Source organism: Pseudopipra pipra, chromosome 16, assembly GCF_036250125.1.
Source record: "Pseudopipra pipra isolate bDixPip1 chromosome 16, bDixPip1.hap1, whole genome shotgun sequence".
Lineage (NCBI taxonomy): Eukaryota > Metazoa > Chordata > Aves > Passeriformes > Pipridae > Pseudopipra > Pseudopipra pipra.
In genome coordinates this window covers 10,948,468-10,963,243 of record NC_087564.1, presented here as the reverse complement: position 1 = coordinate 10,963,243, position 14,776 = coordinate 10,948,468, and the positions used below count along the sequence as shown (strand labels likewise).

Sequence of the window (14,776 nt, the reverse complement as noted above, 5' to 3'; positions counted from 1 at the left end):
TTTCTTTCGGCTAAAAAAACTAACCCAGACAACACATTGCAGGAGAACATCTTGTGGCTCCAGCAGCAGCTGGGCATTCAGCCCACAGGGCCAGACCAGAGTCTGTCCAAAGTAACTTCTTCAATTGCCCAGAGGTGCCCAGATTTGGTGGCAGGTGTTTGGCACTATGTGCTGGATCTCACTGGTGTGCCCTGCTCACCCTGGCACGTGCAGTGCAACCCTGTGCAAGGCAGGAGCCTGAGCACAGCTTAAGACAAACCCAGCATACATTGCTATATACATTTGGCTTATTAATCCCTGCTTGCATTTGGCTGGAAGGGGGAGAAGAAATAAGACACTTTTTCTCATGTACCTAACAAATTGTAGACCAAAGAATATAACTTTTACAGTTTTCAAAAGTACTAAGTACAGATAACTCACATTGTGACAGATGTGAAGTGAGAATACGGGTTAAATGTGGCTCCTCCTGTTGTTATTCTGAAAGCATCAGAGGCACAACAGTTTTCTATTGAGTCCCTCCCTAAACAGTTGTTTCAGACCCCAGTTTTGCTATTTACACTTGCCACTACGCATTTGCTTTTCCTCATCTCCACCCAACGCTTCTTACAGATACTCAATTCACAAGAACACAAAGTACACAGAACACACTGACAGCTGTGACCAGCCTCAATTTGTTTCTGTTTATGAACACTTGCTGTTACCAAGTATCTCAGTGAGCATTATATCAATCTGGGTTGAATACAGAGCTTGGAGTTGGGCTCCACTATCTAAAAAAGCTATAAAAATCATGGAATCTTTTCCTTTTTAAACAAAAGGAGCTTGTGTCTCACGCAGGATAATAATTCTCTTCACATTATCTGTCCTCTGTCAGGACAGTACCTAGAAGTCTCCTAACTTGCCATCTCACTTTCCACACTTTGGAATGTGGCCTTTTTTCTTCTACAGAAAAGATTATAGTAAATAAAAAACCACTGTCTTTCCTTTTGAGGGTCAGAAATGAACATGTACATTGATGGTACTTCTATGCAGTATGTACAGCTAACCAAAAAAGCATCTCAAGGTGGGATGCAATTAGCCCATGCTCTCAGATAACCTACGCCAACAGTGCAGACTTTGGTTCCTTCCCCCCACAAACAGCTCCCGTGGTTGCTGGCAGAGCTGCTGACTGGATCTAGTCTTACATTTCCAGCTTCTATTACCTTGATACCTCCTTCACATGAGCTTCTACAGAATAAGAATGTCCCAGACTTCAGTGGGTTTTCAAGTTATAAATATATTAGTGGAATAAGAATGAGGTCTGCCAATTTTAGCACACCTATAGCTTTGTCTGACAGACCTTAAATGTCATTTATTTTTAAGTACTCCTTAGAATGAAATGGGCAGTGCTGTTCTTGATTATTCAAGATAACAGATAAATGCAACACACCCAGAGAAGTACAGCTAAACAGACATCATCTAACATGGACACAGGTACATGAGCCCTATACAAACATTCATATGCTATCTGACCAGGGCATCACTTACACTACCTGAGCAAGGGCAGACACTGCCTTGAGTTGTTCAGTTATTGCTTCCATCAGTCCCCAAACATACATAAAAACCCCCAAAGGATTTTATTCAACTACTGTGCAGAAAGTTACATCCTGATTGAATGCTCTGACACAGAAAAAAAAAAAAAAAACAACCAAATTCTTACTGATTTAATCCATATTTGTGAAGTGCTGAAGGCATTCAAATTGACAACACAACTCAAAAGATGAAGGTGACTAAAAGGAAAGATCAGCCTCAAGAGGGGGGTGTAAATTACATGTTGACAAGTGGGTGAGATTCACAAGTTTGCCTTGCATTTGGAGGAGGATAAAGATTATTTAGGTATATCAGTTTAATGTTTTTCTGCTTTGGAGGAATAAAAGCACAAAGCTGAAACACTACAGTTATGAACATGCAGTAATTCCAGTGAGTATTAATATAAGTTCTATTAATAAGTCATAGCCAACTCTATTAATAGCTTTGTGGTATCAAACTTCACTGCACTGCTTTCTGCAGGGTTACGTGCACAAGCCAATTTCCTTAAAGAAATTCTCAGGCAGATTTTGTAAAAATGAATTGTCAAAGGCAGAACAAACCAGACTGGAATATAAGCAAAACAAACACAAGTGAGCAGAGAGAAGGAATGAACTGCAACAAGAAAATATTTCTGATTAGCAACTCTCCCTTTCCTCAGATTCTTCAAACATTGTCTGACCCAAGGCAGGATGAGCTACAGTAATACAGGTCATCCTGCACAGGTTCAGCAAGCAGACACACAGTAAGAGGCTGCTCAAAAGACTGTAGTTTATTCTTTTGACACCCTGAAAGCAGCATCAAGACAGTGTACCAAGTAGTTTTCCCCTATTATTTTAATATTTGGGGCTTCACAGAATTTTTCATGAGGGAATTTTAAAGAAAGTGCTTGCCAATTCTTCCTTTCTACACAAGGAAGAATTACAATGAATTAATTCAACCTAGTTTAACTATACTTGCCTTCATTAACTCAGTTATTAGACTTCAGATTATCCATCTCTATCCGTACTTGAATAACTATACTTAATACACTTTAACACAGCAAAATGGCAAACTGCAAAGTTTCAAGATACATAACCCTCCTTCTCCATAAATTCTCTGTTTTGCAAAAGAACAGTCTTCATTCCTGCAGGAAGACAAACACTCCAGTTGTCTTCTACACAAATCCCACCAGAGTAGTAATGAACTATCCTCTAGATGTCCAATTGGATTTATCATCCTGCATCTTCCTTTCTTCTTGCACAGTTTTGTTGGACATGAGCTTTGGACAAGAACACCACAGGAGCAAAGATTAACCTGCCAGGAGTTACAATATTTCAGCCAATCTCTAAGGTACATTTGCAACACAGAGGTAACTAAAACATCTCAGTAATACAGGAGTAAAACAAGGCACTTAAATCACCTTTCCTTGCCTAGCATGCTTTTCTTCAAATTAGTAAACAAGCTGGTACTCAACCACATTTTACCAATGATTTTCATAAGATTCATGAAGAATTGTAATTCAATTGATGCAACATAAAACACATCACCTTTTACAACACTACTGACATAAGGCTATCATTTAAGGGAAAAAAAAAAGCCATGATCCCCAACAAAAACTGACAATGCTACAGTTTTGGAGCACACAAAAGCAAGAGTATTAGTCAATGATCTCTTAATTCTACAGTTTTTCCAATTTTTGTTTTATTGGCAAGTAGCCAAGTGTTCTCCAATCTATATACTGCATTTTGATATGCAATAGACAATAATGACTTACAGACACAGAACAGGAAGACAATCTCATCCTGCATCCTAATGAACAATCTTTTTCTTTTAAACTTAAAATTAGCTAAACCAGTAACTCAGGCTCACTGACATATACTTATTTTGAATTATATCTATCTCAACATCAGGAAAAGCTCCACAGATCAAAACAGTACCAATCTGCTCTATTAATACTAAAAATCTCAAATGGGCATCACAACATTTATTCTGAATACATAATACAAAAACTAGCAAACAGTGTTACTTTTTAGAAAACTGAAGCGATTTAAGAAAAACAATCTAATAATAGTCAGTTTAATAAAAAGACACAAGATAAAACAAGTTCATTAGAACACAGATTTTACATTCACACAACAACCAGTTTTGCCAAAAAAAAATAATCAATATGTTACTCCCAGCCACATTCCACATTAGCAGCAATGAGTGCACATCAATCAGTGTTTTAAAGTGAAAACAGTCCCAAGTCACAAAAGAAAGCACACTCAAAAGTTACAAGACACAAAACGTCTAAGAATTTTGATGACATATTTATAGAAATCAAACAGCAGTTGTAACTAGGCGGGCACAAGTTATTCATAGCAACTAATAAACACTGACTCATTTTCTTAGTCATTGTCCTCTTAGTTCAACATGCCTTTTTTTTCCTCCACTTAGGAGAGAGTTGTTTTCAAACCACACTAGATAAAGCACGTGTCTTCAAACAAGTCAGCTACTTACCACGAAAGCTAAACTCTCCAGAGTTAGCAACGTTCAGAGAACATACAGTTTCTCTACAAGAAGAAAAAGAGTTCTCACCTGAGTGCATATGTATAGCCAGTGTTCTCTGGCAGACATTGGGGAGGAGTGTACGTATGTAGACGTGAAAAGTCCATGTTGACTGTTTCAAATCATACTGTAAAAGGTGAAAATAAAGTAATGCAATGACTTAAAATTATGCCAAGTCAATGTAAGAGCCCTTGCACTGTTCAGCCTGTGTTATTAAGTACTGAAGTAAAAAAGCTGTTACCAGAAACATGGAGCTCTCAGTATTAGAGCAGCATTGCTGCTAGTGCCAGATATCCCTTATCATTACTGCAGGAAGCTCGGGGTATTTCTGACTGAGACTTTCTTTATGATACTCTGCTTCCAGCTATTTCCGAGTTCTCTGGAACGCTACTGTAACAGGATCCAAGCTCTTATCACAGCTCTACTACAACACTTCCACAGGAACCAAGTCAGGCCGGCATCCCCAAAACCTAAGCATAAAAATCTAAACAGCTACATAGCCGAGTTTCAGAGATCTCTTCACAAGGAGTTTTGCATTGAGAGCCCACTGGGCAAAGCACGGGCTGCTCTGTGCACCAACTAACATAATGCAGATGAAACCTGAGACAAGTTTTTACATACAGTCAAATCATTTCACTCTACAACCTTTGAACACCACCCACTAAGCTGCAAAGGAGTATCCTTCATTTCACATAAAATTCTAATATATGGTATTGGATAATTTATTCCTGTCATTAAAGCCACTGACTACACACCCTGGCAGAAGAGCCAACTGCAAAATGACTCACAGGACTAGAATTAGGCACATTTTCCAGAGTGCCATCCACTTCCAAAAAAACCCCAAAAAACAAAACTACCAAACCAAAACCACCCAAGTAACACTTGTAAAACTTTCCATGGGGTCTTTGAAAGCTTTAGGAAGAAAATAAAAACTGATGTTATCATTTCAACAAACTTGCAGAGCTGCACGGGTGACTACTTATTATATTATGAACAATTTGACTTTCAAGTTTAAAATATCTGCAATATCCTTGAGCCCTTCTCAGTTTTATTAGCCACAAGAAAAGTTTTGCTTTTCTAGAAAGATTCTCTGGTGATGGCTTATTTGTGGTTAACAAATAGGGATTTGGCTATGCTGGATTTGCATGGTTAGCAAAGCAGAATCCTGGCTATTTTCAGATTACCTACAGCTCCTGTTTCAAGAGCAGTAAAAGATATTCCACACAACTGTGATGACATACCTAAACCAGGGTAAAAATATCTCCTGCTACACGCTAATTCTTATAATCAAAACAAGTCTCTCATTTTGGAGGTGCACTTTCCTACACAGAAATAAGAGTTTTTATTTGTATAGCTACCTATACATAAGAGAGAGGGACAAAAAGCAATGTCACAGGTACAGATTAAAGCAGCTCAAAAAGAAATCTGTACATGCAACATCAAAATGCTCTTAGTCATTCCACCTGTAGCCTCCAAATCCTTAGGTCAGTAAGGCAGGAAGATATTTCCATTACTACTGAAGTCAGTTTCCTTCTTGTTTTCACAAAAATAAAAACTTACAGGCCTAAACATTGTGGCCTTATGAATGCAAGCACCTCCCATGCATTTGTGGGGTTAATGAAAAATAAGGTCTCACTTCTGCTATTTACTTTTTTTTTCGGTATTATAGAACACATTTCCATTAAGTGATCTTTCTCTACACTCAGTTCATTTGTCCCAGAGCTATAATGCTTTCACTGACTTGTATACAAAATTTGTTGTTTGTTTGGAGGAAGCTTAAATCAGTAGTGCGGAAGTATTAGCAAAGCAGTCTCATTCTCTTGGTAGAATAAGCAGCAAATTCTGCTACAATACATAACAACTGCTGCCTTACTTTATCAACAAATAAGAGCTCGATTTAGCACATAGGAAATGGGGACCAGAGAGCAACGGTTCTCCAGTAACAAAAGTGGAAATACTATAAATTTCAAGATGAGGGATGTTGATAATATCAGATAACACTTGTTTTAAAGAACAGCAAAACATATTTCTCATACATATGCCTACCGAAATTCAAAACTATGATTGAGGATGATCAGTTTGAATTGGTTTATTTTTAACACGTAAGCTATGGAAACCTTCTGGTAATTTCCACTGGAGCTGATGTGTGTGCTTAGCACGCATCATTTAATCACAAAACCTATTTTTTAACTGGCAACTCAGTAGCTGATATAATCCTTTTGACACTATGGGAGAGAGCTTTGAGTAGCTCCCCAGCTCCTCCCCATCTCTGCTGCCCATATGGGCAGGGCAACGGCCGACTTTGAAAAACAACATATTGGCTCAGTTTCTCTCCTGTCCTTTTCCCCTTCACCACCAGTTCTCTACTTACTTGGCTTCTGAAGAAATCAAATGCTAGAATTTAAACAGTATTTCTTACTTGATAAGGTTTTAATTGTATCATTAAGTTATTACAGACAAAACATGTACTTGACAATGGCAGTGCAAACTGCAAAGCCTCGGAGGTATTTATGCGTAGGACTATTAATAGCCCGTTTTCATAGCACCCAGCTCTCCAGTAAAGATATCAGGTTTGCCATCTAAACACCACGGTTAGAAATCACTCTCAGAAGATTTAAGGGCTTGGTTTGATTCACTGTTTGTCTGATGCTCTAAAATTAATTCAGACTCAAGGGGGAAAACCTTTACTCAATTTTTCAAAGCAGCAAAACAGGACTGACTTAAACAGAACTCGAAAAATCATCTTCAGAGATGACCACCATAATTTTCAAAAATGGGCATCTAAAATTTACTATGCAACTGGTTTTTTTTTAAAACCTGGCTATTAGTTCAGCAGCTTAATTTTAGTTATTCATCTCTTCAAAACAAATGATTAACCTGATTTATTTAAAAATATTCTACATGCTTATTACAGAATAGGGGTGGGTAGGCAGAGGACAGTAACTCTCTCTAATTTGTTCACTCATGTTTAACAGCACTCCACCTTGCAGGTATTATCATTCTTCTTGCTTATGAAACTTTCATACACAACTGGAACAGAAAGACACGCTAATAAAGTATTTTGAAAATTTAAAACCCACAAAACTTGGCAGAGAACCTGGGAGGTGGGCACAGCAATTAGTTCCAGTTTGAACACTTCTAGGTGTGCAGCATGTTTCTGATTTAGGTACCACAGATCTGTCTGGACTCAGATCCAGAGACCTTTTAGCATCAGCCGTGTTGCAAGCATTACTAGGCCCAAACTTTAAGTAGCCTTTTTTTCTTCTTCAGAAGCCTATAAACATCTAAGTACTAAGGGATGTACAGTGCAAGAAGTAAGCATGGAGTTATATAAAATCCCTAAGTAAACAGAATACCTTTATAAGACAACCCAAACTGAAGAGAATTTATTCTCTTGAAATTAAAGAGAAGCACAAACTTCTGCTAGAATGCAAGGGGGTACTCAGATGGGCCTCAGCTTACAAGACAATTCCTATGTTCCTGCAGAGGAGACAGATGGATTATTTGCTTCTTTGCTGCAAATAATCCATCTTTTTTTTGGAAAGCAGACAGCAACAATCACCTAAAGTATCATTTCTCCCTTACGATTCAACTGGATCAGTGTGACAAAAAATCAGCACATTAGAAGGGCAGGAGAAGACAGATTCTAACTTGGTCAGAACGCAAGGAAGTACAGGGACTCCTGTAATCAGTGCAGCAGAATTTACCTTCACACAAGGCCCCTTGGATGTCTCTAAAGGACTCTGAGGCATCTGAGTAAGAGATGAGACATGAGGCTGCCCCACCACCTCAAAAGCTTGTTTATCTGACAGTCCCTTTCAAAACCAGGCAGCCTCAACAAAACCCCTAGTACCACAGCTTCCTGTACCATCCTGGCTTCCAGGGAGGGTGATGAGATGCTCCACCAGTGGCCTTTTTGCAAATAAGCATCACAAGGCGAGGGAGCAGCACCAAACACTGAACATGCACTACAAACACTTCCCAAGGACTGAGACAAACCCTCACTTATGGCTTTTGGGGTCCATGAACAGACTTTCACAAACACAGTGTCCAGGCGGTTCCTCACGAACACCCTTTGTGACAAAGGAAGTGGTTAATTGGCATTTCACAAACAGGACCCTGGCACAGCAGAAATACTCACCAAAGTTCATCAGAAAACAAGAAAATCTGCAAGACAACATGTCTTACTTTTAACATCACAAGGGGCAAAAAAATTTTTAATTGAAGCCTTAGAGAGATGTTGGTGGTATTACTTCACCTAGAACCCATGCTACTCTATACCTAGGAAAGCCACCTAGTTTAAGTCACTATGATTTAACACAGTAATGCCACCAATGCTAAGCAGACTTTTGGGCAAATTATTAATAACAATGAAACTGGAGTATGCAACTCCATGAATTCCTGAGAGCAAACCATTTTTTCACTTGTAATTTTGATTTTTATTTTCTTCTATTATTCAGAATAACAAATAAAATACCTACATAAACTCCACAAATGATGTTTCCACATACCAAATTCAGTATTAGTTTAAACAGGCTGAAGAGGAAAGAGCTCCAAGCTAAATCAACATTTTATTAAAACACACATTCATAAAACATTATTATTCCTTTAAAAGAGCAACACAGAAACAACAAACAAAAAAAAATCCCAAGTAATAAGACTGATATTTTAAAGTAAATGTTAAATGTAAATTGAGCATCATGGCACAGTTCCCCAAACACAGGTGTCAAACCGTAGCGCTACCAACAACCCCCAGGTCCATCACAAAGCAGCGACATCCGCGTATTCACATTATGTACCTCTGGAAACGCTTTTTAAAAGGGAGGCCGGTGGAAACCAGCCGCACATTCAGCCGCGGTGAAACAATCAGCGCGCCCGTTCATTGTTTACACGCCGGGCCCCGCTGCCAACACACCATTTCGCAGCCCAGGCCGCTCGGCCCTGGCAGCTCCGCGCTCAGGGGCTGCGCTCCGGGGCTCCCCCATGGGCGGGGGGGCTCGGGCCGCCCCCGCAGCCGGGCCGGGCTCGGGCCGGGCCGGGGCTCAGGGCGCGCTCCCCGGCGGGCGGGACATGCTGTTCCATGGATCCCAAAATGGCTTCCGGCCCCAACAAAGCCCGCAGGATCCAGGGATCCGGCCCGGCCCCCACGCTCCCCGTCACTCGGGGAGTTTGAATTCACTGGAGGCGGCGGCGCTGCCAACCCACCGCCTTAACCCCTGCGGCTCCCGGCACACAACAAAAGGCGTGTTTTACCACGCTCCTAGAACCTGCCCAATAAAACACCACCAGTGTTAACTATCAAATTGCAACCCATCGTCTTACTCCTTATAACCAACACCTATACCTGAATGCCTAAAACCTCCACAACTTATCAACACCAAGTCCCAAGTCAGCCAATCACTGCATACTGAAAGATACATATGTATATAAATATAGATATATTTACACACAAACCACATCTACTAACACATCAACGTAAACAGCCTACCAAGCTTGTTAATAAAACCCTCTTGTCCAGATCACTCACAACAAAAAAAAACCCTGCAACTCACTTCCACAACACTGCCATGAAAACCAGCAAATAGTAATTCACCCCCGTATGTAAAAGCGGGAATTGGACATTAAGATTAACTTGAAAATTCAACAGAAGCATAAGCCTGGAATAGTCAGTTGCAAAGCACTGAAACAGAAAAATTTTTAAGAAAATGAGCAAAGATTTCACTTCCTTTTTGCGTAATGTTAAACTGAAAAACCAGACGGTGGGATGGGGGCACTGCAAGTGCTGCAGAAACACGGAATTTGCTAGCTAAGGCTTTCCTTCCCTATAACATCTTATCAACAATACATTTTAAAATAAAGAAGTGTAGAATAAGGCAAACCAAATACTTTTTCTTCCCAGCAGACATAAAACTTCTGGAGACTATCAGAAAACAGGTGCTGTCTCCGAACAGTTCCGCGTTTCAGACGCTCCTACCCCTCCGGTCACTGAAGAGCAGACAAACGTGAGCACCACACGAGGGACACAGCCCTACAACCTCCAAACGAGCACCACACCGAAACAGCACATTCTGCTGTAAAAACGCGAGCAGTCACTCCCTTGCCGAGCGACGCCAAACTGTTTTACAGTAAACCCGCCTGTTTAACAACACTTTCCCCGGAGAAGCAGCTCGCTGACACCAGCTGCCCCGAGGTGGCAGCCGGGGGGGACGATGAAAACAGGTTTGTCTCCCTGTGCTCCCCATCCCGGAGCACAACACCCATCACAGCTCGGTACCTTTGCACCAGGGCTCTGCAGCCGCAGCGAGCGCCGGCACCCCCGCGCGCTTATCAGCTCTCTCTCAATCAGCGCGGAAAGCTGCAGGTCATAGTTTCTTCTGACAAGGAAATCCTCCAGGTGCCAGGCCCAGGGGCACCCCAGCGGGGGAGGTTTCCCTCTCCTCCCAGCGCCGACCCGCAGAACCCCGGGCTAACGAGGGGCCAGCGCTCACCCCACGCCCCCAGCGCCTCACGCCCCGCTGCCTCCCCTGCCCAGGACGGCGATCCCCCGCCCGGGGGAGGCCGCACACCGGGACACCGCGCCCCGAAGGGCTCCCACGCGGCCCCGGCCCGGCGGGAAGCGGCGGCGGGCGGGCCGGGGCGGGGGCGGGCGGCGGACGGGTGACCGCGGGCGGGGGGCGGTTGGCAACGGCCGGGGCGGGCTGAGCCCCGCCGCCTTCCAGCCCCGCGCTCCGGGGACGGGCGGGAGAGCGCGGCCCGAGCCCCGAGCGACGGGGAGACCCGGGAGCGGGGGTTTACCTGGTGCCGGTGCAGCGAGAGAAAGGGACAGCCGGCGGCGGCGGCGGCTGAGATTGTGCGGGCCCCGCCCGCTTTGCCGAGGCCGCCGGGAGCCCCCGCCCCGCCCGCGCGGCGCGTGCCGCCAGCGCCCCCTCAGCGCCCGCCCCGCGCGGCCCCTCACACGCCCGGCCGGGGCTTCGCTCCTCCTCCTTCTCTTATTTCTCCTGCTCCTCAAGCTCCCCTCGGGGTCTTCCCTCGGCCTTTTTACCCCCGGCAGCGGCCACAGCCAGGCCTCCGCCTGCCTCGCCTTCCCCCTCCGCAAAATGGAGCCCTGGGAGCCTCCGGAGCGAGCAGTGAACAGACGAGGAGAGTTACCTCGGATTTTCACTCCGGCCTCTGTTGCTTGACTCACTGACTTTTCCTCCCGGTGTTTTCCCCTCGCTGTTTCCTTCCCACGCTGCCTTTTCGAGGTTTTCTTTCCTTTTTATATGCTGTTTTCCGCTAAGGCTTCGGCCCTAGCCCAGCACACCCGGCCGCTTGGTGGGACTGAAGCGCTTCGGCTCCTGTGCGGTGCCCAAGCGAGTCTCAGTGATGCCAACACTGGGTTGCAGAAATGTCTGCACCAGCTGCACAGAAATCATAGAATGGTTTGGGTTGGAAGGGACCTTAAAGTCTATGCAGTTCCACCCCCCTGCAATGAGCAGGGACATCCCTCCCTGCTCAAGGTTGCTCCAAGCCCCATCCAGCCTGGCCTTGAACGCTTCCAGGAATGGAGCTGGCTCTTGGCAGGGAAGAAACAAACCCCATTGTTCAAGTATTTGGGGAAAGTATGCAAATACATTGAATTTGAAGCCTGTGCCCGAGTCACGTTTTTTTAAGCCTTCAGTCTCCCCGAGCCCGCAGTTGCCTTGCAGGCCTGGCAATGCTGAGCGCTGTGGGCAGGGGCAGTACAATGGCAGGGAACAGGAATGTGTCACTTGGGAAAGGGTAATCGGGCCATAAATTGTTATTTGCTTGTGTGTGAGAGAGAAATGACTCAGCTTACTGGGAAAGACTGGTTAATAAATATGTAATTATCAAATAATCCAAGTGTTTGGATACAAAATGGGTGAAAGCTAGTCCTTTAGAAACAGAGATGCAAGATAAAGAAATTCGCTTAAGGTGTTGGCTGATGTCGATGCAGCACTGATTTGGGGCAATTACTGTTTCTTTTAAAAGAGCTTTGCCCCAGCTATGTGACAGTTTTAAGACACTGCAGCCAAAGTTGAGCTGGCCCCAGCAACACTTGGAAGCCAGCGCATGGTTTGATCAGATGTGCAGCTCCTCACCAGTCGCCTCCTCCCTGCATATGGCTGAGGATTTTGCAGAATCAGTTTTCTGACTGCTCCTTCTCCTTCTGTACTTATTCCACACCTGTTTTCCTGTCCTTAGAGTAGATAATGTTTAAAGGCTTAAGATACTCAGGGCAAAATCACCTCTTAGTTTAAATCTCCCTGAAATTCCTTGGTGGTGTGAGGCCAGGCTTTCTCAGGGATGTTTTCCTCCTTGTTCCCCGGGAGCCCAGGCAGGGCAGGCAGTGCTCAGCTCTGGCAGGACAAGGCATGTCCCTCTCCCCGGGCACTGCTCCAGCTCCCTGGGCTGCTCTGACTTGTCCCAGGCAGTTGTTTTTCCATCATGACCAGGCCAAAAGGCTGGATGGAGGATGGCGACTTAAGCTCAGCTTTCCCTCCACTCCTCAGCTATGAAGAGCAATAGAATATTTTTTTAGCCTCAAGGATTTAAGGGAATCTTGGTCAGATGTCCTGATTTTGTTAAAGGAAGCTGGTACATACAGGGAGTTAATTTTTCCACGTTTCAGAAGAAACTGCTCTGAGGCAAACAAAAATTCTTTCAAAATTTCTCAGCATCTAACAACGAGCTCTGAATATAAAGTGGGCTCACTTATTTTATTGTCTAAGCTGAAGTGTGTAGAAAAAAGATCAATAAGAATAAAAACTGATCATGTTAAAAATGCTTCAGTTTTAACACTGTAGAGGGCAGCTAAAAATGTAGGGGGGGAAAAAAGCTTTCTTAACTGACACCAGGTACAGGAAAACTGCAGTACAGGGCAAACCAATCCAAGGTGCACATTTATCTAGTTCTACCTCTTCTTCCCTTCCCATCGCAATTCCCATATTATTGCTCTCTTCCTTCCCACCGTGACTTCCATTCCCAGTGCACTCCTGCAGTCACACCTAGCAAACCTGTTCTGCTCCACATTCTGGTCCTTGCTATCAAAAGGGGGAAGTCCCCACAGCTACTGAAGGTGTGGACTGACTGTGACAGAAACCAGTGCAGGGAGGTGTTTCTGACTGGTAGTACTGGGTGCTGGGCATGGCATGCTGCTGTACAGGCTGGAAGAGTGGTGACTTTTATGTCACTGGGGAGATGATCATATATGTGTCTTAGTATGAAAATTTCCTAAAATATCTGGAAATATGATTTCTTGCTCAATAAAGTTTCTCTTCATCTGCATCCTTTTATGGTTAAGCTCAACAGGGCCCTCTCCCTACACCATCACTGCTGTCAGCCAAAGGCAACGAGTGCTCTGTAGAGGGGAATTAGGTTACCAGGTAAAAGGGGCTGCAAAGCACTTCAAGTCAGTTTTGCCACTAGATCTCCATCGTCCTGACTTACAGGGGATTTCAGACATTAACAAGAAAAGCCGATTACACTCAAGGCAGGCCGGCAGAGCAGCCGTTCTCCTCACAGCTCTCATCTGCTGCTTCAGCTCAGTTACTGCTTCTCTGGGGGATTGATCCCAGTAAATGGACACAAGCTTGTTAACTGTAATTTTTGTTGATCCTTCAGCTGCCTAAGAATGAAGATTTTTGTGGTTTATTTTTCTTGTCTCTTTTTAAACCATGGTTAGACCTGCACATAAAGGGCTGAGACACAGAGCAGTCCATGGTGTATCCACCAGGACCAGCTCTGATCCACTCTTTTAGCCAACAGCTGCTCACTTTCCCCTGCAGGGATCCTAACACAGATTCTGCAAATGAAACAGAAACTTGGCTCCTCTCAAACCAGCATTTGGCTTCCAAAGCCAAGATGTTACTTTATATCTGGGGCAATGTTCTCCTGTGTTTGTGTTGTGCAGACAAGGGGTTTCCCCCAAGCAAGATAAAGCCTGTGCAATAACCCATCAGAACTCTAACCTCTCTGTATAGAACTAGAGCTATTATACAACTTATAAATAGTAAATAAATAAATAAACTTCTACTCTAATGACAGAAATAGCTATTAGGGTTATGCTGGGCTATAACAGGATCGTTTTACTACAACAGTATGTTGTAAAACTGTATTATATATTACACTAGTTCTTTCTGGTAACTCCCAGTTTTAACTGGGAAGTTGTTATACTATAACAGCTAAAATTTTATATGTAGAAATTAGATTAGAGCTCCATAATAACTCTCCAGCCATAACTGGAGGTGAGTCTCTGGGAGCAGACTGCTGACACATGCAGAGATGTGCCTTAGTGCACCTTCTCCGTGGGCTCACATGACTCAGTGCACCTGCAGACACAGTGTCTGCAATCTACCAAAAGCATTTCCGAGGAAAACTGCAGATTGCCTATAAGGACCCACATGGATGAGAAGTGGGTGGATCTGGAACATGCTTAACCCCCAGCCTCTCCTAGAAATGCTTTCTGATGCAGACCTTCTCACAAAGTCTAGGTGCCTCGTTTGTCAGTGCCCTGCCAATGTCTAATTAATTTAATCTATTTAAAGTAGTTAACAGATATTGGGAAGATTCTATATTCAGTTAGACAAATGCATGCACTTACCAAAACACCTTTGTTTTGCTGAGAATCCAAGTCCCAGGATCCTCCACAACAGGTCTTCTGGCTTACAAGGACGAAGAGAGA

General features: G+C 43.6%; 1 protein-coding gene across 11 annotated transcripts in view; it reads right to left on the bottom strand.

The window, feature by feature from the left end:
- SUN1 (Sad1 and UNC84 domain containing 1) overlaps window positions 1–14,776 on the bottom strand; it is a 33,018-nt gene extending 18,242 nt beyond the window's left edge. Inside the window, exons 1-3 of one of the 11 annotated variants that reach the window (XM_064673089.1) lie at window positions 14,696–14,776; window positions 11,242–11,492; window positions 4,123–4,219 (exon numbers count right to left, since the gene is read on the bottom strand). In XM_064673089.1, the coding sequence (XP_064529159.1) occupies window positions 4,123–4,199 (77 nt within the window). In that variant the 5' untranslated portion in view covers window positions 4,200–4,219; window positions 11,242–11,492; window positions 14,696–14,776. Of the gene's footprint in view, window positions 1–4,122; window positions 4,220–8,891; window positions 9,157–10,366; window positions 10,560–10,887; window positions 10,998–11,241; window positions 11,493–14,695 lie in introns of those variants that run through there. The other 10 variants (XM_064673088.1, XM_064673090.1, XM_064673087.1 and 7 more) reach the window with 10 other exon arrangements.